General features: G+C 40.5%; 1 protein-coding gene across 2 annotated transcripts in view; it reads right to left on the reverse strand.

Annotated features, from left to right (window-relative positions):
- Positions 1-3,030: 3,030 nt before the first annotated feature.
- Positions 3,031-26,492, reverse strand: part of LOC124607479 (spermatogenesis-associated protein 7 homolog) — a 104,251-nt gene continuing 80,789 nt past the window's right edge. For both annotated transcript variants that reach the window (XM_047139842.1, XM_047139852.1), the window contains 2 exons: positions 25,778-25,907; positions 3,031-4,536 (listed from right to left, as the gene is read on the reverse strand). In XM_047139842.1, the coding sequence (XP_046995798.1) occupies positions 3,808-4,536; positions 25,778-25,907 (859 nt within the window). In that variant the 3' untranslated portion in view covers positions 3,031-3,807. The remainder of the gene's footprint in view (positions 4,537-25,777; positions 25,908-26,492) is intronic.

Here is a 26,492-nt window from a genome sequence, read left to right on the forward strand (position 1 = left end):
TTATAATTGCTTCTTCTGAAAATCTTTTATGTGTGTCTAAATACTGAACGTACTTTTGCCATTTGAAATTACCTTTTCAGTGTGAAGTTGTCTTCGATAAAGTACATTTCTGCATTGGGTAGCGATGGCTGAGAGCACCTGGATGTTATTCCTTGTGAGTCAGCTTTCTGAACATTCTGTGGCCAAGAACTGAATAGGTTTCTGGTAGGTAAGAAGTTTAAAGAAGGGTAGTATGCTATCTTCTTGTATACAAAAGTTGAATTTATGGCTTATAATTCAGGTGCTCAAGAAACTCTTCCACAATCCCTATGAATGTATCTTCAATGAATTTTAATGGTAAAGGGATATTTTACACATCTTTTAGCATTAGCAGTTTCTATCAGCAAAATAAGGAGGACTTTTGTGTGCAGAGAAATGTAACTGATAAGTTTCGATGGAATAAAATCTCATCAGTGATAATAATACTTCACTAACTATGCTTGTAGTTATTTGATGGTTTCTGTTAACTGCAGAAACCCACTTTGCAATATATTCCCAAGTTTTGATGGTATTCTTTTATGGACATTTTACAATGTGTGAAAACAAGCAGAAATACCCTAGTTACCATTGCTCACTGCGTACTGGTAGAATGTAATATTAGGGACTTAATTGTAGAATGCCCTTCCTTAATTCGCCATCAAAAATTTATAAGTGGATTGGTTATATAGAACTGAAAATTGTGAGACGAGGTCAAAGGGAATGATGAATGCACAATAAGTATACATGGTAACCATGCATTTATTCAAGCATGAATGATACTTTCTCAAATTGACTTTACCCAACCCATCTGCCATCAAGGTTTTCCTACAAGCCACTGGCTTACAGTCTGTTATAATGGCTCAAAAAGATTAAGTATGGTAACATATGGTCTTCAGGATATAAATGATATAACGGTGTGTTGATTTTCTCTGTCTTGTTTAGTGTAACATGTAAACATTCATGGTGTATTTCTTAACAGATTCAACAGTCAAAAGCAGGTAAGTGCAACAATGCAAATCTTCATTCAATGTAAAAAAAAATTAGTAGACTATGGTTCATTTTCCGAAAGTGATGTAACTTCAGTAACAAATGACACCAACACCTATCACTTACCCTGAAAGCAATTATGTAAGAAGAACCATAGAGAGCAACAACATAATATTTTGAAGTGTACAAAATTATATTTTTTGGACTATGATAGCTCTCTTAAGAAAATGCTTTAATTCATTACATTAGCATCTGAGTGCACCAACACAACAATGAACTACAAATTGTTGAAATCTGAAGGAAAAAAATTTAGAGATCCCACCACCCTCCTAATTTTCCAGGTTTTCCATGTGGACATAAAAATTTAAGTTATGTTTAGTCTCAATTGTGTATGTCTTTCATTATGTGTTATATATACTGATCCAAACATTCTGAACACCTGCATAATAACCAGTATGTCCACCTCTGGCACAGATAACAGCAATGTCACATCATGGCATGAAAGCAATTAGGGCTTGGTAGGGAGTTGGCACCTCATCTGCACACACAAGTCACCTAATTCCTGCAGATTCTGGGGAGGGGGCTGATGAGCTACAACACCACGTACATTCACATCTCAGATGCATTTGATCGGGTTTAGATCTGCCGAGTTGGGAGGCCAGTACATCAACCGACATCAATTGGAACTTGACACTGTCTTCCTCGAGCCACTCCATCACACTCTTGGTCTTATGATATGGTGCATTATCTTTTTGAAAAATGCAACTGCCTCTGGGAAACATTATTGTTGTGAAGGGGTGTACGTGGTCTGCAACCAGTGTATGATACTCCTCGACCATCAAAATGCCTTGCATGAGCTCCACTGGATCCATGGATGCCTACATGAATGTTCCCCAGAGCTTAGTGGAGTCGCCACCATCTTATCTCTGTCCCGCCGCAGGTGTGTCAAGAAGCTGTTCCCTTGAAAGACAATGCATTTGTGCCCTCCTGTCAGCATGATAAAGAAGGTATTGTGATTCATCAGACCCTGCAATGCTCTTTTACTGGTCCAACATCCAGTGCCAATGGTCACATGCCCATTTCGGCTGTAGCTGCCGATGTTGTGGTGTTAACTTTGACACATGCGTGGGTGATCAGCTGCAGAGGCCCGTCGTTAGGAGTGTTCGGTGCACTGTGTATTCAGACACACTTCTGCCCAGCACTGAAGTCTGATGTTAGTTTCATCACAGCACACCACCTGTCCTGTTTTACCAGCCTGCAACATCTGACACCTGTAATAACAGGTGGTCGCCCAACCACACAATATCTAGAAGTGGTTTCACCTTGGTTTCACTACACATTGAAGACACTCACCAAAGATAGTTGTTCTCAAACACCTGACAAGTTGTGCAGTTTCCAAAATCAAAATGCTCATGCTGAGCCTCTGGGGCCATCACTATCTGCCCTTGGTCAAACTCAGACAGATAACGTGCCTTCCCCATTCTACACATGCACATGTGCTCACTGATACTACAAGCACCATGCATGTGTCTGACTAGCAGTTATTCCTCGCCAGGTGATGCTGCTATCACCTGGATGGGTTTATATCGATAGCAGATCAGTGGTCATAATGTTCTGGCTAATCAAATGTACTATGCTACATATAAATTTTGGATCTTGTGGTTAGTGAATAGCACAATCTCTATATAAATTAACATTCCTATGCTGGAGTAAAGTGTATATTTAGTGGTTTGTTTACAAATTTGAAGAATAGTTTTCCTCTCTTTTCATAGTACAACTTCTCTTCTCAACTACTTTCCCTTTTGTAACTTGTTATAAACACTTTACAGGATTTATTGCATAATTTCACGTCAATGACTCATTCAAGAGTTTAAAAACATGCAAAGAAAAACCAATTACAACTGAAGATGGATAGTAATTCTGGCTTCTGTGCTGAAGATTATGAAGTGTCATACTGGAATATAATCAAATGTTGATTTTCAGAAAAACATTTTATTAGACTTTTTACATAAATATGGAGTTAAGTTGTGTAAAAATAATTAAGTCAAGCATCCTAGGAACAATATAAAACTGCACCAGTTATCTTAATACTGCAACAACACACAGCAGAAGACTGCAGAATATTAATACTGATTATGATCTAAAAATTAAAAATGTTCAACAAAGTCAGGACTGAAATCCTGAAAGTAAAGCCAAAATTAAGCTGAAATAAAACTAAAATGATAGCACTTAAAAAATTACAGATATTGGTAAAACCATCCAAACTTCAAAAGCTGCCACTTAGTGTAAGCCTAAGTTTTCAGAATCAAAAGTTCATCAGAAATGGGGAGAACATGAAATGACAGAATTGGTAAAATGTGATGAAGATAAGACTAAGTGGCACACAATTTATGACTAGATCCTGCAGGTACAATGAAGTAGAATATAGCATACAGTATTCAAATTCTTGGGAAGCATTACAATCTTCTCTCTACTGGTCATTCATTGATGGTCCCAGGAATCTCAATACTGTATGCTGTGTTCCTCTGTACTCTTCACCAATCTTTCCTCTCTACTCTATGCTCATTTTTCTAAAATGTGAACCTGTGTTTTCTGGTTTCACATTCTGCATCTTGTTTCTGATTGCACTTAACTTATGCAGCTTCCAACATGAAATAAGTGCTACTGGAAACTAAAGAGTGTAATGAAATGTTTAGTCAAATCGTAATCCTTCATTTTGTGTATACAACCATTTTAGAGACACACAACACAATATGTTTTGTTTATCAAGGAATTCAGTGACCTGCCTAGTGATAATAGCACTCACACATCGCTTAACTTACACTCAGTGACCATTTCAGACAAACATAAAATTTGTGAACATTCTGAATTTTTGTTTATAGAAGTGTGTGCAGTCTGATGCCCTAACTGCAGATCCATTAAATGCTCAATATCCTGCAGCTGACAATCTGAGTTGTTGCGGATAAGGTATCTACTGCTGTTACCTGTACTACTGCTACTAATGTTATTAGGATCGTTCACACACGAAAACTTTCCTAATTGTTCATCTGTGAGGCCATCTTGGTCACATTCCACCTGAGACTGCAGTTTACTGTTTTTACATTCTGTATCCAAAGAAAAGTCTATTTTAAATGGATGTAACCACAGTTCCTCTTCTAAAATATCCTGTGAAGTAGTATTTGCTGTGAATGGGTATGCACACATATATTCAACAGCCATTTCAACGCCACTGGACAATGGAAAGAAGTAGTTCTCTGGATCAATGTCCAATTTTCTTAGCTCTGACCTGTATTCTTGCAGCAACAGGTCATCGTCAAACGGATCACATATTCCTGTCTCTTCAGGGGATGTCTTTCCTGTAATACTGTTTATAACAACATTACACTTAGGTACATTTGTATTTTTACAGTTTTTGTCCCTAACAAATGATCTGTAAGGTGGCTCCTTTTCCGGGAACTTCTCCTCATATACATCTTCATCCTCCACATCTAGCTGTTCCATCAGTTTTTTCACTTCTTGAATCATCTTTACCTGTGAAAAGATAAAGATAGATTTAATTTATTACATGAGAAAAAAGGTAAAGCAGAACATAAGGATTCATGCAAGAACAATGTTTATGCAAATAGGCTACCAGTTCAGTAAGTAGAAATAAAAATCTGTCCACTTAACACAAAAAGATGGTACTGCCATCATAAGAAGGAGTATCTAATTACCTTACAATACAAACATGAGGTTTTGTTTTAAGATATGAAATTTGTAGTATGTTCCATTTACATAAAAAAATGTCTCTGAACACTATGGGACTTAACATCTATGGTCACCAGTCCCCTAGAACTGCGGACTCCATTTACATAATTTAAATTGTCAAATCCCTGGCTAACAGCATGAGGATTTAAAAAACAAGTAAAATAAATGTGCTCCTGTGGACTGCTAGTTAGACAAGAAGATGCAGCACTCTTGAATATGCTGTGTCAAAAACAAACACGACTTGTTCCAAATACTCTGCATTCATCATATTTGTTAGTAACAAGTGAATATTTGTTGAAATCTAACAAAAATATGTATAAATCAATAATTATTTACTATCAGATACTTACTGCTGGCACCATCATAAGGATTATAGTGGCTATCTCTAATACTGACAATATTTCAATAAAAAAAAGTCATTTCTTCAGCATCAAAACAAATAATGAATAATTGGAATTGAGGGTGCTGTACATTAGAAAAAAGTAATATATCACCTAGAAAATGCTGATGTTATGCACTTTGTGGGCATACTTATCAGAGTAGTTGGTCACACTGGTTCTAATGATTTTATGAAATTTGTTGATTTCACTATTTATGCAGTCTCTGGCACTGTCATGAAAATGAAACTACCATTGACTAAAATCACGTAACATTGTAAATGTAGTAATTCAAACACTAGGTTGACACATGCATTCCGAGAGTGTATGCATTACAGCTGAATAGATTATGCATTAATCAACAATATGTTTAAGACAACATTAAGAATGACAGTTTTAGAGTTTTTTTATTCAGACTTCTTTTGTTAGATGACAGTGTACATAAATGTGATTATGCCACAAATGATATAAAGTGTTGACTAGTGCAGCCTCACATATCACTTTGGTAAAGTGATGTTTCATCCAATGTCTACCTAAACAAAAAATGATGACTGCGACAGTTGAAATTATTTTTATTAGTTAAGTAGTTTATAATCACAAACTGTTTGGAAGGTGGTGTTACTGCTTGTGCATGTAAACTGTTACAAATGGACCCCACGCATCTTCAAGGAGGGATACTGCTGGCAGTTTACATCCAAAATGGATATATTGAAGTTTACTGTGCATTGTGATATCTGGTGGTTTGGCAGTTACCCCAGCTGCTGCAGAATAGGAGGAATTGCCAAAGACAAAACTTTTTCAATTTGTTTTCAGATTTTAATTTTCCTGTTTCTTCTTGTTTTTTCTTGTCTTTTCATACCACACTGGCACAGGGTTGGTGTGGCTCTTAATGGATTTGGCACAGGTAGCTGGATGCCCTTCCTTTCGCCACCCGTTATCTGTCCACGACAGAATATGTGTTGGTTGAAGTGTAAATTTAGGGGAGGGGACCAAACAGCGATGTCATCGGTTCCATCAGAATATGTGTAACCCAACTGTGTGCACGTAGTGTTATTGATGTGAAAATGGACAAAAGTCCTCTAAATGTGTGAGGCAGACTTGGGTACCAGCCCTGTAATCACCTAGTTAGATGAGGGAAACTGCCTAAAAATCACATCCAGACTGGCTGGCACACCATCTCTCACTGTTAATTGACCAGGCAGATTCAATCTGAGGCCAGAATGCCTCCCTGTCCCCGAAGTGACACTTTAAACAGTGTGGCTTTCTGGGTGGATAAATTTCACTTTTGCTGCTAGTCAGGTTTATTTGTTGTAGCTTACCATAAAAATATTTACAATTGTCTCAAATTACAAAATAATATCCAAGCCACAACTGTAGTCTACTGATACCTGCATCACCACCATGAACTCTGTTGGATCACGAGGGAAAACTCTCGGAGGGTTCTTGAATTAAATAGTGAACAATCTGCTTCCCCGTGCCACAGTCACAACTTGGAGAAGTTATTTTCTTCCACTTGCACAGAGAATTTGCACACTTTCCAGTGTTGGCTCTTATTCAGTTAAGAATCAGCCAGATCTTTCATAGCAATTCAAAGCAAGGTGGGTGGTTGATATCCGTGACATCTTTAGTTGTTCTGCAGTAGCATTAATCTGCCATGTGAGTCTCCAGCCATTATCAATTAACATCACTGCAATTGCTAGGGATGGGTGATGAGAGCGAAGCTTTCCTTTGCTAATGGTTGGAATACAGGGAGATAAGAATTTTACTGTAATTTTTTGTACTCCCATACAAGTGCACTTTCCTGCTGCAAAGATGGAGATGGGTAGCCAGAAAGTAGGTGCGGGTCTGATTGTACTATTATAAGGTACATGATACGGTTGAACTGTGTGTCACCAAGTTATGTGCTCCCAAGCTGAGGAGAAACATTCCACAAAAAGGTGAACCAATCCCAGAGTTGAAAAAACGAACGATGATGCACAGGATCCCCATGGTGTACCACACAGTTTCTAGAGACTGTTATACAAAGTTTTAATTTTAGCAGTTGTTCTTAATAGATGTTGTTTGTGACTGAGCATTCTATCAACTGTGATGCCTATACATTTTGCGTTCCTGTTATGTCTGTGAGACAGTTCATATAACAGGTCAATGATGAAATATTTTAGTGGCAACACTGTGCACCCCTTTTTGGGCTAAAGTCAACCTTAATGTGTAATAATAAATGTCATTTTTTCTTCTGGTATTTAATTATACACATAATTGTTTCTTTTGAACTGTAGTTTGTTATGTACAACAAACTTCATGATACACACACACACACACACACACACACACACACAGTCAAGCAGTAGCCAAAATACCTACCTCCTTAACCAGATGCCTACAAGATAACTGTGGGTGCACCTCATATAATTCTTGTACCATGTTTTTGAGCAATGAAAATTGATTGAAAATACGCAACATACACTCCTGGAAATGGAAAAAAGAACACATTGACACCGGTGTGTCAGACCCACCATACTTGCTCCGGACACTGCGAGAGGGCTGTACAAGCAATGATCACACGCACGGCACAGCGGACACACCAGGAACCGCAGTGTTGGCCGTCGAATGGCGCTAGCTGCGCAGCATTTGTGCACCGCCGCCGTCAGTGTCAGCCAGTTTGCCGTGGCATACGGAGCTCCATCGCAGTCTTTAACACTGGTAGCATGCCGCGACAGCGTGGACGTGAACCGTATGTGCAGTTGACGGACTTTGAGCGAGGGCGTATAGTGGGCATGCGGGAGGCCGGGTGGACGTACCGCCGAATTGCTCAACACGTGGGGCGTGAGGTCTCCACAGTACATCGATGTTGTCGCCAGTGGTCGGCGGAAGGTGCACGTGCCCGTCGACCTGGGACCGGACCGCAGCGACGCACGGATGCACGCCAAGACCGTAGGATCCTACGCAGTGCCGTAGGGGACCGCACCGCCAGTTCCCAGCAAATTAGGGACACTGTTGCTCCTGGGGTATCGGCGAGGACCATTCGCAACCGTCTCCATGAAGCTGGGCTACGGTCCCGCACACCGTTAGGCCGTCTTCCGCTCACGCCCCAACATCGTGCAGCCCGCCTCCAGTGGTGTCGCGACAGGCGTGAATGGAGGGACGAATGGAGACGTGTCGTCTTCAGCGATGAGAGTCGCTTCTGCCTTGGTGCCAATGATGGTCGTATGCGTGTTTGGCGCCGTACAGGTGAGTGCCACAATCAGGACTGCATACGACCGAGGCACACAGGGCCAACACCCGGCATCATGGTGTGGGGAGCGATCTCCTACACTGGCCGTACACCACTGGTGATCGTCGAGGGGACGTTGAATAGTGCACGGTACATCCAAACCGTCATCGAACCCATCGTTCTACCATTCCTAGACCGGCAAGGGAACTTGCTGTTCCAACAGGACAATGCACGTCCGCATGTATCCCGTGCCACCCAACGTGCTCTAGAAGGTGTAAGTCAACTACCCTGGCCAGCAAGATCTCCGGATCTGTCCCCCATTCAGCATGTTTGGGACTGGATGAAGCGTCGTCTCACGCGGTCTGCACGTCCAGCACGAACGCTGGTCCAACTGAGGCGCCAGGTGGAAATGGCATGGCAAGCCGTTCCACAGGACTACATCCAGCATCTCTACGATCGTCTCCATGGGAGAATAGCAGCCTGCATTGCTGCGAAAGGTGGATATACACTGTACTAGTGCCGACATTGTGCATGCTCTGTTGCCTGTGTCTATGTGCCTGTGGTTCTGTCAGTGTGATCATGTGATGTATCTGACCCCAGGAATGTGTCAATAAAGTTTCCCCTTCCTGGGACAATGAATTCACGGTGTTCTTATTTCAATTTCCAGGAGTGTATGTTAACTTAATGCTTTCTCTCTCCCTAAGATATGCAGTGATTCAAAGTGCAAATGTAGCTGGACTGAGTTGTTATAGAAGATCAAGAATATGTTTTTTCCACTTCAAATACTCATCAATGTGAAATATGGGCACCTGAAAATTTTGAAGCTTTCACGCTACAGTCCAATCAAAATTGCTTGACAGTTGACCTCCGCGCTTTGGATCTGGTTTCCTCCAACCAGAGCACTTAGCGTCACACCCCAACTGTTTTCCATTGCCAAACTGCCATAACAGTTGGTCGGTTCACTTCCAATTCCTTGTCCAGCTTCCTTTCTTGTGTGTTCAGATCTCAAATCATGGGTGTGGCAGTTTTATTTCATCACACACGATAACTACATTGAAAACAACACAAACACACACACATATTTCATATGCGCCACTAAACAAGCACTACTTGATACTTCCATGCAAGCCCACAATTCCTTGTCAATACACAGTTATCGAAATCACAGCTTACATGTGATAAGCTTTGCAAGACATTATATGAAGCTGAATTTCTGAAGGCTGCTATTCATGATAGCAACCAGGTCAGCACAGTTATAGATATAACAACTTCACCCAGTGTTTTTAATAGTTTGCGTGTCATTTTCATTACATTATTGACTTTTTTACTTACTCTTATTTTTCTTCCTATCAATCATTCCTTTTTCATTTGGAATCTACCTGTTCTCCTATAATCCAGTGCCAACATGGACTGCTTACTGGTTAGTAATGCAGCAGCTCGTGTAGCCAGTGTGAGGACAGTTTCAGGTATCCAATGATAGCGAGAAATTACAGTTTCCTTTTAGTGTTGAAACTGAATTTTTTCTGTCTTGAGTTCACTCATAGATGTTAGCTTTAATCACCATGAACAAAGGAATTATGATTTTATTTCTGCCACAGATTGTTGACCACCATTTTCTGAGGCACATTGCACATCAAGAGGTTGTGACTAGTTTAGGACAAGAGTTTAAATTCAGGGCTATAAAAAGCATTGCTTGATGCAGTTTAATTATTGGTCACTTAAAATCAGCTGTTGATATAGCATCTCACATTTCCGACATACCTTGTGGTGGCAACTTCCAACATTACTCCGCAATACACGTTACCAGCATTTGTGAAGTGACTTGTCTTGTTTGTGTGTCACCTACAACTGAGCAGTAGCCGGCAGCTGACGTGACAACACTGTAGCAGTAAGTGAAAGACATCAACTATCAAGTAATTTTAATAAGAGTAAACTTATTTCCTCTGCTTGTTTTACATATCGCTTATGTAGTATCACTTGAGGTGCAGAACTGAATACACTTCGTCTTTTTAAAACTGAGAGACAGACCATTTGCAGAAAACCATTCAGATAGTTTTAAGAACACACCACTCCTTTTCTTAGTGTATGTATGTTTGGATAGATTGCAAAATTTGTGTCTGCTGCAAAAAGAACTAATTGGGGAAAGTCATCTGAAGCTTATTAACCAAAACTGCTGGAAACCCATATGATTTGGAAGTCACAAAAATGACTTCAAATTATTTGCCTTGCCTTTGGATATCTTTCAATACTAGTACACGATAACAGCAATCAGACAGAAAAAATATCATGACAGACAACAGGGAAAGAAGAATGAAATTTTATGGGCATATCCACAGACTCCCAACAACAAGACTCACTTGGAAGATCATGATTTATGTAGAACAACTCAAAACCATTTCCTGGGTCCAGCAAGTCAAAACGGATTTAGAGAGGCTCATGTGAGTCCAGATGGGAAGTACTGCAAGAGAATTAAGTCACCACTAGACCAAGAATAAAGTGGACTGAAGAAAGAAAAAGAATCCACAGAGAAAACATGAGAGCTGCTTGGAAACTCCAAAGACTGAATCCTACTAGCTTTGAGGGGTCTGATAGGGTCCAATCATAAATAATAATAATAATAATAAATTAAAAACAATAGTGGACATAAGATTGAACCTTGTGTAACACCAAAAGTGATGTCTCGCAAGCCAGAAGACTCTCCTCCACATACTTTGGTTTAAGTATTAAGTACAACTTTCTGCACTGTGTTTATCAGATACGACATCATCAACTGATGGGCTCTACCTCACTATATTTAGGAGGATACTGTCATAAGCCATAGACAGGTCACAGAAAATACCAACGGGTGCTATTTTTGTTATTTCATGATTTTATAATTTTATGAGTGAACATGTAAAAGTAACTCTTAGTTAAGCAACTATTCTGTAATCCAAACTCTGATTTACTTCTCAACTCCGTGTTTACCACATCCAGTGTGTGTGTGTGTGTGTGTGTGTGTTTGTGTGTGTGAGTGTGTTTTTATAGTTTCTACTTCTGTTCCATCAGGTCACTCCTAATGCTGTAGTTTCTGTCTTTAGTTGGGCTGTTCCCTGCTCCGCCCACTATGATCATCTCATCCTTTTTGTCACAATCCTTACACAACTTCCCTACATCCTCTGTCATCTGGCCAAGGCTTGCACTTGGTTTCATGATACATGTGACATGGAACCCTGTCCCTAAATTGTTCTGTATCATCTGGCCTACAATCATGTCAGGACTACAGTTTAGCAGCACATTTTTTTTTTCTTTCAAGCTCTTTTGTTAGCAATCTACGGTTAGTTTCTACCAAAAGTCCACTATACCCTACTACGACCCACAGCTGGATGAGGCTCTTCCACCCCAGTAACAAGTCAAACTTGCTGAAAACTGTAAGCTCAAATGTAGTTGAAGATGTTAAAGAGGTCTTTCCATTTGTTGCTTTTTCCAATTTTCCACAGTCTTTCCCCTCTTCAAGTTATTTAGTTGAAGTTTTGCATGATCTACTTCCGCACGAAGGGCACAAATCCTTGATTCCTGTTTAATGATGCTCTCCTGTTTTTTCAGAGCCCACTGTTCCATGAGAACCTCATTGAGTTCTCGATTCAGTTTCTCTTTATGATCACTCCAATGGAACTTCAATCCACAATGTCCAAATACAGCTGCCTTATTCTCCTGCAGCAACATCCAGAGTTATCATGCATTGCAACACAAATTTTAAACTTAAAAACTGACGTAAATTAAATAACACAGTTGAGACAACATAAATGTTGCTATTTATGAGCTGCAAAAATTAGGCTTACAGATATGCACTTCGGGTGTATGATATAACATCCAAACTTACTTCTTCCTGCTTAAAACAAAAACTCAACACTCGCTTAACTGCAGTTCATGTTAATTAAATTATTCACAAGTAAATGTCATGTTCAATCATAGCTTAACATGAGTATTACTTGATATTTGACAATGTTTATTATTGGCAAATCAAGGTCTACTTCACACGATGCGATACTACATGACAATTGACATTCAAAACATCAGATAATGAAATCATCATTAAATTGTATGAAGTCAGTATGAAGAGACATGCCTGTATATAAAATCTGTTTCAAACAATTACTTTTTCCTGTTAAAGTTCCATAAGAATAAATACTCATTTGCATGGAATGGAAAATGCAGTGTTCTCAATTGTGTTTCACGAGAAGAGTGTGTACTTCCTTCCAGGGATTCCTATTCGAGTTCAAAGAGAATTTCCGTATCCTTGTGTGTTGATCAAACCTACCAGTAACAAATCTAGCAGTGTACCTCCAAATTGTTTTGATGTTTTCCTTTTACACTGACCTTGTGGAGAACCCACACTTGTAGTACTCAAAAATGGACTGCACAAGTGTTCTGTGAGCAATCTTCTGTACAGACAAGCTACACTTTCCATGAATTTCACCAATAAATTTAAGTAGCATCTTTTAAAGCCACTCCCACAGATCAGGATAGAATCCCTGTCTCTGTAACCTTGAGCTCCATCTGTCTAATTGTGCATGGTTCAACATTCTGAACCATACATCAGAGCTGGTCTAATCGCGTCTTTGTATATATCTTTCCTTCGACCTCTATAGGCATTTTTTGCATTGCAGATGACTCTTGTTAGTGCCTTCCATTTCAACCACCCAGTTTTCAATGTCTTTATCTCTAGAAGCTGTGGGTGTTATCATCATCTAAGGTACTTGAACTGATTGGATGATGCTATTAGGGCACGGTCCAGATGCTGTTACACTTTCAAACTGATGACCATTCCTGAGAAGTTGCAACACATATTCTCAGTTTTGGCCCTACTTACTGGAAGGTGATTGGAACCTGCTTTTGATGTTTGCCGCTCTTTGAAACATTGTTCCACCAGCCTGCCTTTGCCAATATCTAGTACTTCCTTAGCTATTGTTATTATGTAGCTGCGGAAATCATCCCAGAAAGTATCAATGCCTTTCACGCAGATTACATTAAGGATTACACAAAGCTATCTGGAAATTTTGGACAAATTGCACAATCATGTCAGACAGTTGTAATTGCTAAATGCAGTCTATATTAAGTCCACTGATTTCGAATCTTGCGGGAGCATGTAGACTCTTGTGAAAGAATACTTATCCCTAAATTGTTACACACATTTCTTAAATAAATCTGCAAACACTAGCTTATTTAGGTGAAACAGCAAGAACACGAATGTAGATTCCTTCTGCATATGCTGTCAGGAAAATGGGCACTGCTAACTGATGATGAACCTGTAGGGTAGGTGAAGACAATGAATTGTTGCTTCTTCAGTGTGTATACGCAGACAAGGAAAAAAAAATTCCTGGATTTTTCCCGAATTTCCCAGTTAAAAATTAATTTTCTCTCGGGTGAAAATACACTTTTTCCATGTTAAGTGACAGTATACTTTCCCTTGGAACTGTAAAAGTTATACATCCTTGGAATGGCTATGGTTTTATACACTGGCGTAGAATTTCTCGGCACTATAGGAAACGAAACTTAGGAGGGAGGGAGGTGGGGGGAGGGGGGGGGGGGGAATACATTTTGGAAAGATCTTTGATGTGTAGCAACATGTACACTGCACATTTTCATATTATGAAAGTATAAATGTGAATTCCACTAAACACCGCATGTTACTTTCTGAAGCATTGAAATCGAGATTGCGATGCACTTTTGTAGGCCAGTCACAGCTCATGTCATGTGATCTCTCGCCATTCGATGACAACGGATATTCAGAGCACAGGACACATGATGTCAGCCAACAGGAACATCACTGTTAAGTAGTGTGAACACACAAATAGGAATAGTTAATGGTTTAAATTAATATACACAGCGTTGCTACAAGGAAAGCAAAGTTTTCACGTATAATATTGGTCTCTAAGATTTGTGGGGACATAGAACCACTGGCTCATCCCACAATAATATCGCTACACTACAGCAGCGAAAACAGCTGTATGTTTACCAGATCAGTTCTCTGTAGTGTGTGCTCTATGCTACACGCATTGTGTGTACGCTGCGAGAATAAAAGTATTCATAGTAAGTGACGGGAGAGTGTGTGATTATTTATCATCATAATTACCACGCCCGTTCTCCACTGCCTATAGATTAAGAACCTCAAAGAGAAGCTAAACTTTCACATATAATGTTGATCTCTTTTGAATGTGTTACACTTTGAGACACATAACACAAATGTAATCTTCTGGGCTCAAAAGTCTTCTAAATGGCCTGTCCTCAAAGAGTTGAATTTTAAATGAGAGTCAAATGCTCTGTGATTTAAGAAATCAGTTTCAGCAGTTGCCAGAGAGCGCCAGATAACAGGCGTCACCGCTCTTGCACAGCTACAATGATGCAGGAAGCCCGTATGTCCGTACGTGTAACACATTTAAATCACTAACCGTAAACACGGATCATGTGGAGACTACCTACCTACCCACTACAGCTCAGACTGCTCTGTGCATCTGCCCCGGATCTACAATATTTCCGAACACCCCCGCCCCAAGCGTTTGAGATAGAAGGCCAAAAATTTAAAAAAATTGACTTTTCAAGAAATGTTCATATTGTGGCACACATCTTTCTGAACAGTCTGATACATAAAACACAAATGTTTGAGGAAATGTAAGACATGATATTTGGTCTTCAGCGTGCCAAAGCGCAGTGACGTTTCTTCTGTCGCATGTCACTGTATTTTGCTCTGTGGAATTCAAACGTGTGCATTTTGTAATGGATGGCATCAAACTACATTCACGACAGTGGGAATTAAAATGTCCTGTGGTGCCTCTCCTGCTCCCAGTCAGTCTGCCCCTCTTTAAAAAAATAAATACAAATAGTAACAAAAGACTGGTGTGATTTCTCAATCTGATTACGTCTATTTTGTCACTGTCTGCTAGATGAAATGAAATAGGCCTGTCTAATATTGCAGCAGTTGTAACATACACCAAATAAATGAGACTGTTTTGGCACAAATGGTCATTTTTATAGCACAACAGAATGTAATTCATGAAGTACCAATATCAGATGCCTATTAGGCATACTACAAGCAAAAAGCTTTAGATTCGGAAATAGTTTTACATTTCATTCATATGCTCCAGCTTCTCAAGCGTGAGATCGAAAAGTAGTAGTACAAAATTTTTGTGTAAATTTCGAATCGTCATATTCTTCCATAATTTGTGTGGTGTCCCCGTTTCTTCTCCTTCCTCATTCCAACAAACAATCTTGTCATCACTAATTCTGTAACTATTCCTGCCAGTGTTAAAACTCGTTCTCTGGTTAGCTTCACTAACCCTGCTACAATCACTGGTTTAGTTATCCCGCATTTATTCTCTGGTTAGGCATTATTATGTGTCCGTACAATGTGTTTTTTCGCGCTACTCCCAGAATTGACCTTAAGCAGCTGCTAGGTGGGGACTTTACACTAGTCAGTGTAGTGATCTGGCCAAAACTTTTCTGTCAAAATTTCATTTTCTTGGATACACTGAGAAGATAACATGTAATCTTTCTTAACTGTTATTCCTGTTTATCATTTATTTGCACTCTGGTAGTCTGAATCTATGGATTTCGCTAGTAATTATGACAAAGCTGATCATTCGCAAACACTGTCAACCACATAACAAACAGCGATTGGCGTTCACCCATTTGGCTTTATTCCACTCAGCTCATATAGCTCCATCCCCTTTTGCCTGCAGGAAAGTTTATTTCTAGATGCAACCAAGATTCCTCTGGCAGAGACATCACATACACTATGCATGCATTCAAAAATCAACTTTTATTCATTCAGAAATCAACTTGGAATATGTTAAAAATGTTAAGAAATCAACAGCAATGCGTTTCAAAATCATATGAATAATCGATAGACCAACGTGTGCTGGATGCTAGATGCTTTGTGAAACAAGATTTTTTTCCCCTCAAGAATATGAATTTGGCGTCCCCTCCCTGAAATTGCTGCCCATGACAGACATCCTAGTTTGCCCCTCAACCCCCCACTAAGGACCCTAGATCCAGGCTTGGTGCGTCTGCATGAACTGGTAGCTTGGGCACATCTGGCTGCTTGCTGCTACTGCTTATACAGCTAACAGCCACACTTCAGCAGCCAGAAGCGGGTGAAGGTACTACTCATACACGACTCAACTGTGCATGCGCATGAGCCCGCTCACAACTGCTCAAACGAATTTAATGTAAACAGTTGTGACGTCACGCTCATCGGAGGCAATCTGTTGTTATGAAGCATTGTTATATATGGCGCATTTCCTTTGCAACTTAAGTTTTAATTTCGTAATTTCTCTTGTTCATGTTTTACTGCTGCAGTTTTATTCTGTGGAGTGTGAGCTGATATGAAACTTCCTGGCAGATTAAAACTGTGTGCCGGACCGAGACTCGAACTCGGGACCTTTGCCTTTCGTGGGCAAATGCTCTACCAACTTAACTACCCAAGCACGACTCACGCCCCGTCCTCACAGCTTCACTTCTGCCAGTACCTCGTCTCCTACCTTCCAAACTTTACAGAAGCTCTCCTGCAAACCTTGCAGAAGTTTCAGTAATATCCTTTGTTAGAGTACTGGTTCTTACCAGCCAAAATTACAAACATTTAACTGAAAACTAAAACAATGAAAAATTCCCAGAGTTCTAAAAAATTCCCGGGTTTTTCCTGGATCTCCCGGGTCGTATACATCCTGTTCTTATGTCTTAGAAGTATTCATCACAAAAACTTACGTTTCAAATGAGATAAGGCCATTTATTCCACAGTCAAGGCCAAACACTTTCTTTCTGTGATGGACACAACAAGGCAAATAAAATTCAGATTTTTTTTTTTATAGCCCCAAGTTTCACAACGTCTGCAAGCTGCCTGTTGAAATGTAACAATTCGCAGCAGCACACTTGCCCTGACATCTTTGCGAATACAAATAAATCAATATTTTTCTTATCTATGATCAAACAAAAAAATTAAAAAATTGGTAGTTGCACCCAGAAAGATATAAGCAAGTACGTCCACTCAGCCACCAGGAAGAAGAAATCCTGGAAGCTCTAGAAAAAGATGGAAAAAACACCATGAATTTGAAGTTGGAACGGGATTTTTGCCTAGACCATGAAATGCAGTAATTATCTGAAATTTCAAACTTCTTTTATGAAAAAGATTTTTCCAATTACTATTTTTTAAAGTGCAACTCATATTTGGTCGTTTATCATGACATAAATAATTTATTTAGCAACATATTCCACATTTAAAATTAAAAAGACAAAGCGCATTAAAAAATTAGACCCCAAAAATAAATGTCTGTTGCAGGATTAATACAACTTATTTAAAAGCCCTAATTTTCTCAAGAAAAAGAAGTCTATCTTGCTTTTAAAAAATGTAATTTTGGCAATGCTATTTCCAAAAATGTTTAGGGTTAAGTGTAAAGAGTCTGTGTTAATATCTCAAACCGAGCCACTTCTAGAACTGTGGCTTTTAAAATAAAAGCATCAGGCATGTTATGTGATAATAAAAATTTGATTTGATTTGCCAGTTGAAAACAGTTTAAATATCTCCTGTGTCAATTACATCATAGGAAAGTTCCTACCACCATTTACTATGTCTACCATCAACTGAAACTAAGAGAATGCTTCAAATGAAAGAGGAAGATTGTAATGTTTTTGTCATAAATGGGGGCAAAATTTTAATTACGTCATATTACGCAGCATTGCTTGTAATCTATCAAGATGGATGTTTCCAAACTTTTACATACAATGCTAAGAAATAATGGCAAGACCCTCAATCAATCCATGAAAAAACATGTCACTGGTGGAGAGATTTGAAAGTAAATATTAGATTTTAGAATTATTTGCATCATTTAAACAACACTTAAATAAAAATAAATATGCCTGTTATAACATATTTATGTAAAGAAACAGCATAACTTAATCTTTGTATGAAAGTTAACCACGTACGGAATTACTCTGTTAAAGAAAAAGAACAATGTGAAGAAGCAGGCAACTGGGATGCTTCTAAGTGGAGTGGGATGGTGGAACTATCACCACAGAACAATACTTTGTCAGTTGCTGTTTATTTGTGGGGTAAGGTTCAAAGCAAGTGTGTGAAAGCCCAGAAGATCATCGTATCAGGAACCAGCCTTTTACTGACATAAAAAGTGATTTCCAACCAATCCCTTGCAGCAATAATGCCCTTGGCTGTGGGCTGTTTTTCGTGCAAGAAACCATAGATAGGTTGCATCAGCCAACTGAGTGAAAATGGCCTGTTGGAATTTACCAGCATCTGTTGACTACAGAAGAATGCATGTTTCCATATTCTCAAAAAATTCATAGTTATGAAGGCTTTGGTATTGTATTTAGCACAATACCATAATGAGAGGAGGTCTAACTGCTATATTACTGCCATAGTACACGGGGAAAGGTTGTTATGTAACACTTTAATGGTAACTGAAGCCAGAAGAGTCACCATAGGTTTTGTGACAGTACATTTTCATCCAGTACACATATAACCTTTAAGAAATACCACAAAAACATAAGCTCAGAAACATTACACCACGTATGGCTCACAAGACTACTGATACGATTAAAATGACACACGCCATTTTAGCTACTGGGATATGGCAAGCTTCAGTCAACAAACAATATGGAACCTTTGTGATTAAACGTAACAGAAGTTATAACAACAAAGATAACTTCCTTCTAATCGTCTTTCAGCTCCTTGTACTTGAGAAGGAAAGTTTGTTTTGAAATGATGGGGTGTCTGAACAAGTCTCACATTTCTATTACAGTGACAGGCAAACTCAAACAATGGAAACTCCAGATTGGAATGTCAACTATGTAAGGAAATGCTGAATTGCTGCTCACTTAAATATGACACGTTTAGTTGTAGACAGGCACAATGAAAGGACACTTTTACATTAGCTTTAGGCCAAAACCTTTGTCAGAAAAAGAAACACACATACAACCATTCACACAAGTAACCACACCTCATGCACACATGACCGCCACTTCCAGCAGTTCGGACTAGAATGCAACAGTCTTGTAGAATGGAAGCAGCAATCTGGACTGGGCAGGGAAGGGGAAGGGATAGCAGGGTGGCAGGGATACAGGTGGAGAGAGAGAAGAGCACTGTTTGGCATCGTGTGCAGGGACTAGACTGCCAACAGGCTTAGTGACGGGAGGCTGTAGAAGTTGGGGAGAGGGGGGAGGAGGGAGCAAAAAAGGAGAGGAGCGGGGAAAGATGGTCGGGTGCAGTGGCAGAGGGTGGCACACAAAGAGAGTGGAAGACAAGAACAGGGTGCAGATGATACGACAGAGAGAGAGTGGAACCTGTTGGGTGGGAAGTGTGGCAACTGTAGGCTGAGGCTGGGATAATTTTGGGAGCAGACAATGTGTTGTACAAATAACTTCCACCAGTGCAGTTCAGAAAAGCTGGTGGCGGATGGGAGGATCCAAATAGGTCAGGTAGTGAAGCAACCATTGAAATCAAGCATGTGATGTTCAGCTGCATGTTGTATCACAGGGCGATCTACTTTACTATTGGCAACAGTTTGGCAGTGGCCATTCATGCTGGTGGACAGCTGGTTGATGGTCACACCCATATAAAAAGCTGCACAATGTTTGCAGCAGAGCTGGTACATGACACGGCTGCTTTCACAAATGACCCAGCCACTGATGGGATAAGCCTGTGACAAGACTGGAAAAGAAATACTGGGTGGGTGCATTGGGCCGGTCTTGCAACTGGGTCTTCCACAGAGATGTAATCACTGTGACAAGTGTTAGGCTGGTGATAGCATAGAGATGGACTAGGATGGTCGAGGTTGGGTGGGGGACAAAACACTATTTTAGGAGGGGTGGCAAGGATCTTGAGTAGGTTGTTCCTTATTTGAGGGCTTGATGCATGATGATAGCTTATTAAAACCCTGATGAAGGATGTTCCAGTCTGGAGTGGTACTGGGTGATGAAGGGGGGTGTTCTTTTGTAGCTGATTCTTGGGATGGTGGAAGGATTGGGGGTGTGAGGGGAAACAGCATGGGAGATGTGTTTGTGGGCTATGTCTGGAGGATAGTGCGTGAAGTGGATGGGAGAGAATGTGTTGAGGTTGTTTAAGAATGAAAACAGATGTCTTGGAGTATCTTCAGTGACAGGAACTCCTTTGGCCAGTATGCTGATAGTCTCACCAAGCCATTCACAGAAAGGCAGTCCCCCCCAATCTTAATCTGCAAGCAGATCTCCCGTACCATTTCCCCTCACACCCTTCAATCCTTCCACCACCAACGAGAACTGAAGAATCAGCTACAATGGAGAGCCCTTTTCATCACCCAATAGCACTCTGGACTGTAAAAATTGAACCACATACTTCGTCAAGGCTTTGAACATCTATCATGATGACCTGACGTTAGGGAAACCTACTCAAGGTCTTTCCCACCCCTCCTAAAGTGGTGTTCTGTCTCCTACCCAACCACCACAATATCCTAGTCCATCCCTATGTCACTCCAATTCTCAATCCTTGCCACAGGGATCATATCCTGTGGAAGAACCAGGTGCAAGACCTGCCCAATCTCATCCACATTCCAGTACTGTCACAGGCTTATCCTAACCTATCACAGGCTGTCACCTGTGAAAGCAGCCACGTCATATACTGGGTCTGCTGAAGTCATTGCACAGCTTTTTAAACCAAAGTGCCAAAGAAACTGGTATAGGTATGCGTATTCATATAAAGAGATAAATTAACAGGCAGTGCTGCAGTCGGCAACACCTATATAAAACAATAAGCATCTTGCGCAGTTGTTAGAATGGTTACTGGTGCTACAATGGCTGGTTATCAAGATTTAAGTGAGTTTGAAAGTGGTGTTACAGTCCGCACATGAGCGATGGGACTCAGCACCTTTGAAGTAGCGACGAAGGGGCATTTTTCTGTATGACCATTTCACGAGTATACCCTAAATATCAGAAACTGATAAAACATCAAATCTCTTACATCACTGCGTCCGGAAAAAGATCCTGCAAGAACAGGACCAATGACAACTGAAGAGAATCATTCAACATGACAGAAGTGCAACCCTTCTGCAAACTGCGCACCGCGGATTTGGAATACATGCCAGACGACATGGATGTCGAAGACCCCTAGAGATCTCTGAACCATCGCGCTGTAAGCAGTGGCGGCGCGCGCCTCCTGGCCCACGTTTAATGTGAGGGCACCACAGTGGAACACTTGGTCCCAGCGGCCAACAGCGGTGCCCCCAATCACGTATTTAAGCACCAGTCTCTCTCTCTCAGAGAGTGAGTCTAATCGTTGTGTGCATCTTGACAACAGACAGCTTGTTTACCGTTCTTTGTTTTCATTACTAGTGGACGTCTTGGATTCATTTGGTTGTCTCTGTCTCCCCATTGCTTCTTGCACGTTGTCGTCGTAAGGTCTCTCTCGATCGTCCATCGTCGTTTTGTGCCCGTACTTTCCGTTCGTTTGTTTGTTCGCGGGCCGCTCTCTGCTTGGTCCCGCCGTGCTTTCTCGGCCACCCCGCAACCAGAATGGTCGCTGTTACAACACAAACTGCTGCTGATTTCAATGCTGGGCCATCAACTAGAGTCAGCTTGCGAAACATTCAATGAAACAGCATCATTATGGACTTTCGAAGCCGAAGGCCCACTTGTGTACCCTTGATGACTGCACGACACAACGCTTTACGCCTCGCCTGGGCCCGTCAACACAGACACTAGACTATTGATGACTAGAAACATGTTGCCTGGTCGGATAAGTCTCGTTTCAAATAGTATTGAGCAGATGAATGTGTACGGGTATAGAGACAACTTCATGAATCCACGTACCCTTCATGTCAGCACGGGACTGTTCAAGCTGGTGTAGGCTCTGTAATGGTGTGGGGTGAGTGTAATTGGAGTGATATGGGGCCCATGATACGTCTAAATACAATGTGACTTGTGACACGTACGTAAGCATCCTGTCTGATCACCTGCATCCATTGATGTTCATCGTGCGGATGGACTCAGGCAATTCCAGCAGGACAATCCAACACCCCACAAATCCAGAATTGCTGCAGAGTGGCTCCAGGAACACTCTTCTGAGTTTAAACACTTCTGCTGTCCACCAAAGTCCTCAGACTTGAACATTATTGAGCATATCTGGGATGCCTTGCAACATGCTATTCAGAAAAGATCTCTAACCCCTCTTACACTTCAGGATTCATGATGTCAGTTCCCTCCAGCACTACTTCAGACAATAGTCGATTCCATGCCACATCATATTGTGGCACTTCTACATGCTCCTGGGGGCCCTACACAATATTAGGCAGGTATACCAGTTTCTTTGGCTCTTCAGTGTATATTGGTAGGACTACCAACCAGCTGTCCACCAGGATGAACGACTTGCCACCCAGCTGTGGCCAAGAGCAAAGTAAACCACCCTGTGGCACAACATGCAGCTGAAGATAACATGCTTGATTTCAATGGTTGCTTCACTACCTGAGCCATCTTACACCGCCACCTTTTCTGAACTGCTCAGATGAGAGTTATCCTTACAACACATTCTTCGCTCCCGAAATTATTCTGGACTCAACCTACAGCAACAGAGTGTCCCTACACTCTCCATTCCCCCTGTCCTATCATCTTTTCCTTATTCTCATCTCCCACCCTCTGCCAATGCACTCACCCTTCTCTGCTACTCTCATTTTTCACTCCCTGTTCCCCTACCCCTCTCCTTTCCACCACCAAGCCCCACAGCCAAAGGTCTAGTTCCTTCACACTCTGTCAGACAATGCTTTCTTCTCCCCCACTTGTATCCTGCTATCTCTTCCACTTCTCCACCCCCTCCAGACTGCTTGCTTCTGTTTTATGTGGCAACTGCATTCCAGTGCAAGCTACCAGAGGTGGTGGTCATGGTGTATGTGAGGTGAGCTTGTGAATGTATGTGTGTTTCCTTTTCTGACAAAGGCTTGGCTGAAAGCTGATGTGTAAGTCTTTTTCATTGGTGCCTGGATGGAACCCAATACGTCATAGTCACAGTAAGTACCAAGAGAAAATCACTAATGGGAGACTGTGAGCTCTAACAACCAATTAGGACATCACCTTAATTGGCCATTCTCCCTCGTCGCACACATCCTTAGTGGTGCATAGTAATTCACTGCACTCAGATTCAAGAAGGCAGCAATTTGAGGAACGGCCATCCAGATTTAAGTTTTCCATGGTTTCCATAAATTATGTAAGGTGACTGCCCACTAGGTTGGTTTAAATTGGTCAGGACCAATTTCCTTCTGGATCCTTCCCAATTCCAAACACATCCTTTGCCTTTAATGACACCTCTGTAAACAAGGCATTGAACCACAGCCTTCTGTTTCTTTCTTTCTTTCTTAGTAGGAAAAGAATGGGTGTAATCATTAATACACAACATCCACTTCATTCAAAATGTTTTGAATATGACATCTGAAAAGATGGCAAATAGCTTTTGGGATCTAGAGATAAGTGATATTAGTAAGTAATAGAACAAACACTGGCTCAGAGGCAATGGCGTTCGTCAAGAATTTTTGAGGTATTATTTCCATGAAGATAGATACAGTGTCATATATTTATCTCAGAAGAAGAACATCTTTCTTTGCAGAAGCCTTAAGACAGGAGAAACACACCTACACTGGTATATGGTAGAATTAATTTTTGATAAATGTCAACAGAAAAAAATTAAGTGGCATAATGTCTGGACTTCTAGGGGGACAAGCAATAAATGGAGTATCTCTCCCAATCCAGAGATCAGGGAACTCATGATCCAAGAAATCCCTCATAATGTTTGCAAACTGGCATGGTATGCCATCTTGTTGAAAGATCACATCACGTCGAAGTAGTGGTACAACATACAGCTCCAACATGTCTACGTACGTTGTTGCGACACTTTAGGCTCCACAAAGAACAGGTCTACAACCCTATCCTTCAACAATCCACACCACACATTCACTTTCAGAGAGCCACATTTGCACTCTATCACTACTTGAGACAGGGAGGGGAGGGGGGTTTCAGTTTCCCAAATGTGTCAATTGTGTATATTTACTATGCCAGAAGTGCGTAGTACTGCCTAAGAAACTGACACAATTGAGGAATGCTTCATTTTCATCCATTTTTGCCAGAATTGTCTCCACAAATGTTTCTGTCACGGGGTGTACTCAGGCTTGATTTTATGATGAAGTTGCAGTTGGTGTCCTCAGCCTTGATTTTATGAAGAAGCAGCACTTTTCACACCCAAAGGTGCAACCGTTTATGGATGACATCATGTGCAGTTGAACGAGGTAACTGTAATGGCCTACTTGCTTGTCAGGTTGACTTATGAGGGCTCCACTGGGACATGAATTAATTCAAAAGTAGTCTCTGGAACTGCATGCTCAACATGGTGGCCCAACATCAAAAGCAAAGTCTCAATTTCCCAAAGCCACTTGTTCCCTTTCTTAATTGTTAAAATGGGAACATCATTAGTTGGTCACAGTCCATATTTATGTAAAAAACAACAACGTACCTGTGTAACAGACTTTAGGTCCAAAAGAGAAAGTACCTTCTGCAGTCTGTAGTGGAGTCCACACAGCTGCTGACATGCGTTTATGTGAATAAAACAGTTATGCGCATGCACAAGCTGTACAAACTGCCACAGGCAAACCCAGGAAATATTCTGAGTTACCATACTTGTAAACACAAACCGTCAATAAATATCTCAAATGCCTTTCACATTATTATATCTTAGATTACTATATGTTTAATCCAGACATCCTGTATAGGACTCGTTATTTCATTAAGCAACAGTAGAGATATTATATGAGCCTCATAACAACAATAACAACAAATAATAATATGTGTGTGTGACTCAATGGTAAAGTGCAAGTCTTTGACTGGACACCACTCTGACAGCTTGCATGTCCCTAAACTGCTCCAGTTATCAAAAAAGGGGACCTACAGTTTAACATGGAATCTGATACATGTGTCATTCTTGGCAACTTCTTACATCATTGGGAGGTAAAGATTAGATTAAAAGTAGAACAAAATTTCCTTTACTCTGGCCAGGATTCAACTCCACAGCCTCTCAGTTTCCAGGGGTTTTAATTGATTCAAAATGTGAATACAAAAATGGTTTTTATTAATGTCTTTACTTATCCAGCAGTCATCTCACAAAAATATGGAATTTTTCATCACAATACAATGAAAATAAATAGCTCACAATATACACAAGCAGAAGATATAACTACTATGCTTTTAAGAGGATAACATAGGTGGTCAGTTGTGGTCTTGACAAAGGAACCATAATGAAATTTGCCTGAAATAATTAGTAAAACCATGCGCAACATAGAATGGCCAGTCATAGCAAACTCCATTCACTCGAATACGAGGTCAATTTCTACTCAGGTGCAAAATATAAATGTATAATACATAATGAAAAATATGGTGAACATCTTACCTTATCCAGTTTGCCTTCATATTCAGACATGCACAGCTTTATTACGTTCTTTATCCCACTGTTTGATAAAGTATTATTTTTTATTATTGTGTTTACAATATCATTAGTGAACTGGAGGGTTGCATCATTTCTGGAAAAGAAAATGTTTTTCATATATTGGTAAGATGACATGCATCTGCAGGTTAATAAAAAAAAATAGATAGATAAATTGCAAAGTTTGGTAGCAATGTCTTGCTATCCAAAAGATGAATGCATTCACACTAAAATCTTTAATTTGGCTGTGTTTCATTTGTACCATGCTAATGTACTTTGGGAATCTGCGATTGAAGAGAGTGTGGATTAATGTTACCTGGCGATGGAGTCAATTGGGTGAGTCTCCCATCCCTCTCCCCTCAAAGAAGTTTCATAAGGGATGCTGAGATAATGCACACTAGCTAAGACAGAAAAGGCAGCAGATGATATGGACTGGCATCCAATACTCCCACTCCCCCCCCCCCCCCCCCGCACCATACACACACAAAACCAGACCACCTTCAACACCAATTTTTCACTTCTGAAGACAGGAATCCTGACATTTAGAAACTTCTGAGTAACAAATAAGTATAGTCAACTCTAATTTACTCTACATCTGTGTGCCCTTAAACTGAACAACAACAAGAAGTAATAAACTGATGAAATGTTGCATAGAGAGACAATATTGTGTTACACAGTAGAG

The sequence above is a fragment of the Schistocerca americana genome, chromosome 1 (genome assembly GCF_021461395.2).
Source record: "Schistocerca americana isolate TAMUIC-IGC-003095 chromosome 1, iqSchAmer2.1, whole genome shotgun sequence".
Classification (NCBI taxonomy): domain Eukaryota; kingdom Metazoa; phylum Arthropoda; class Insecta; order Orthoptera; family Acrididae; genus Schistocerca; species Schistocerca americana.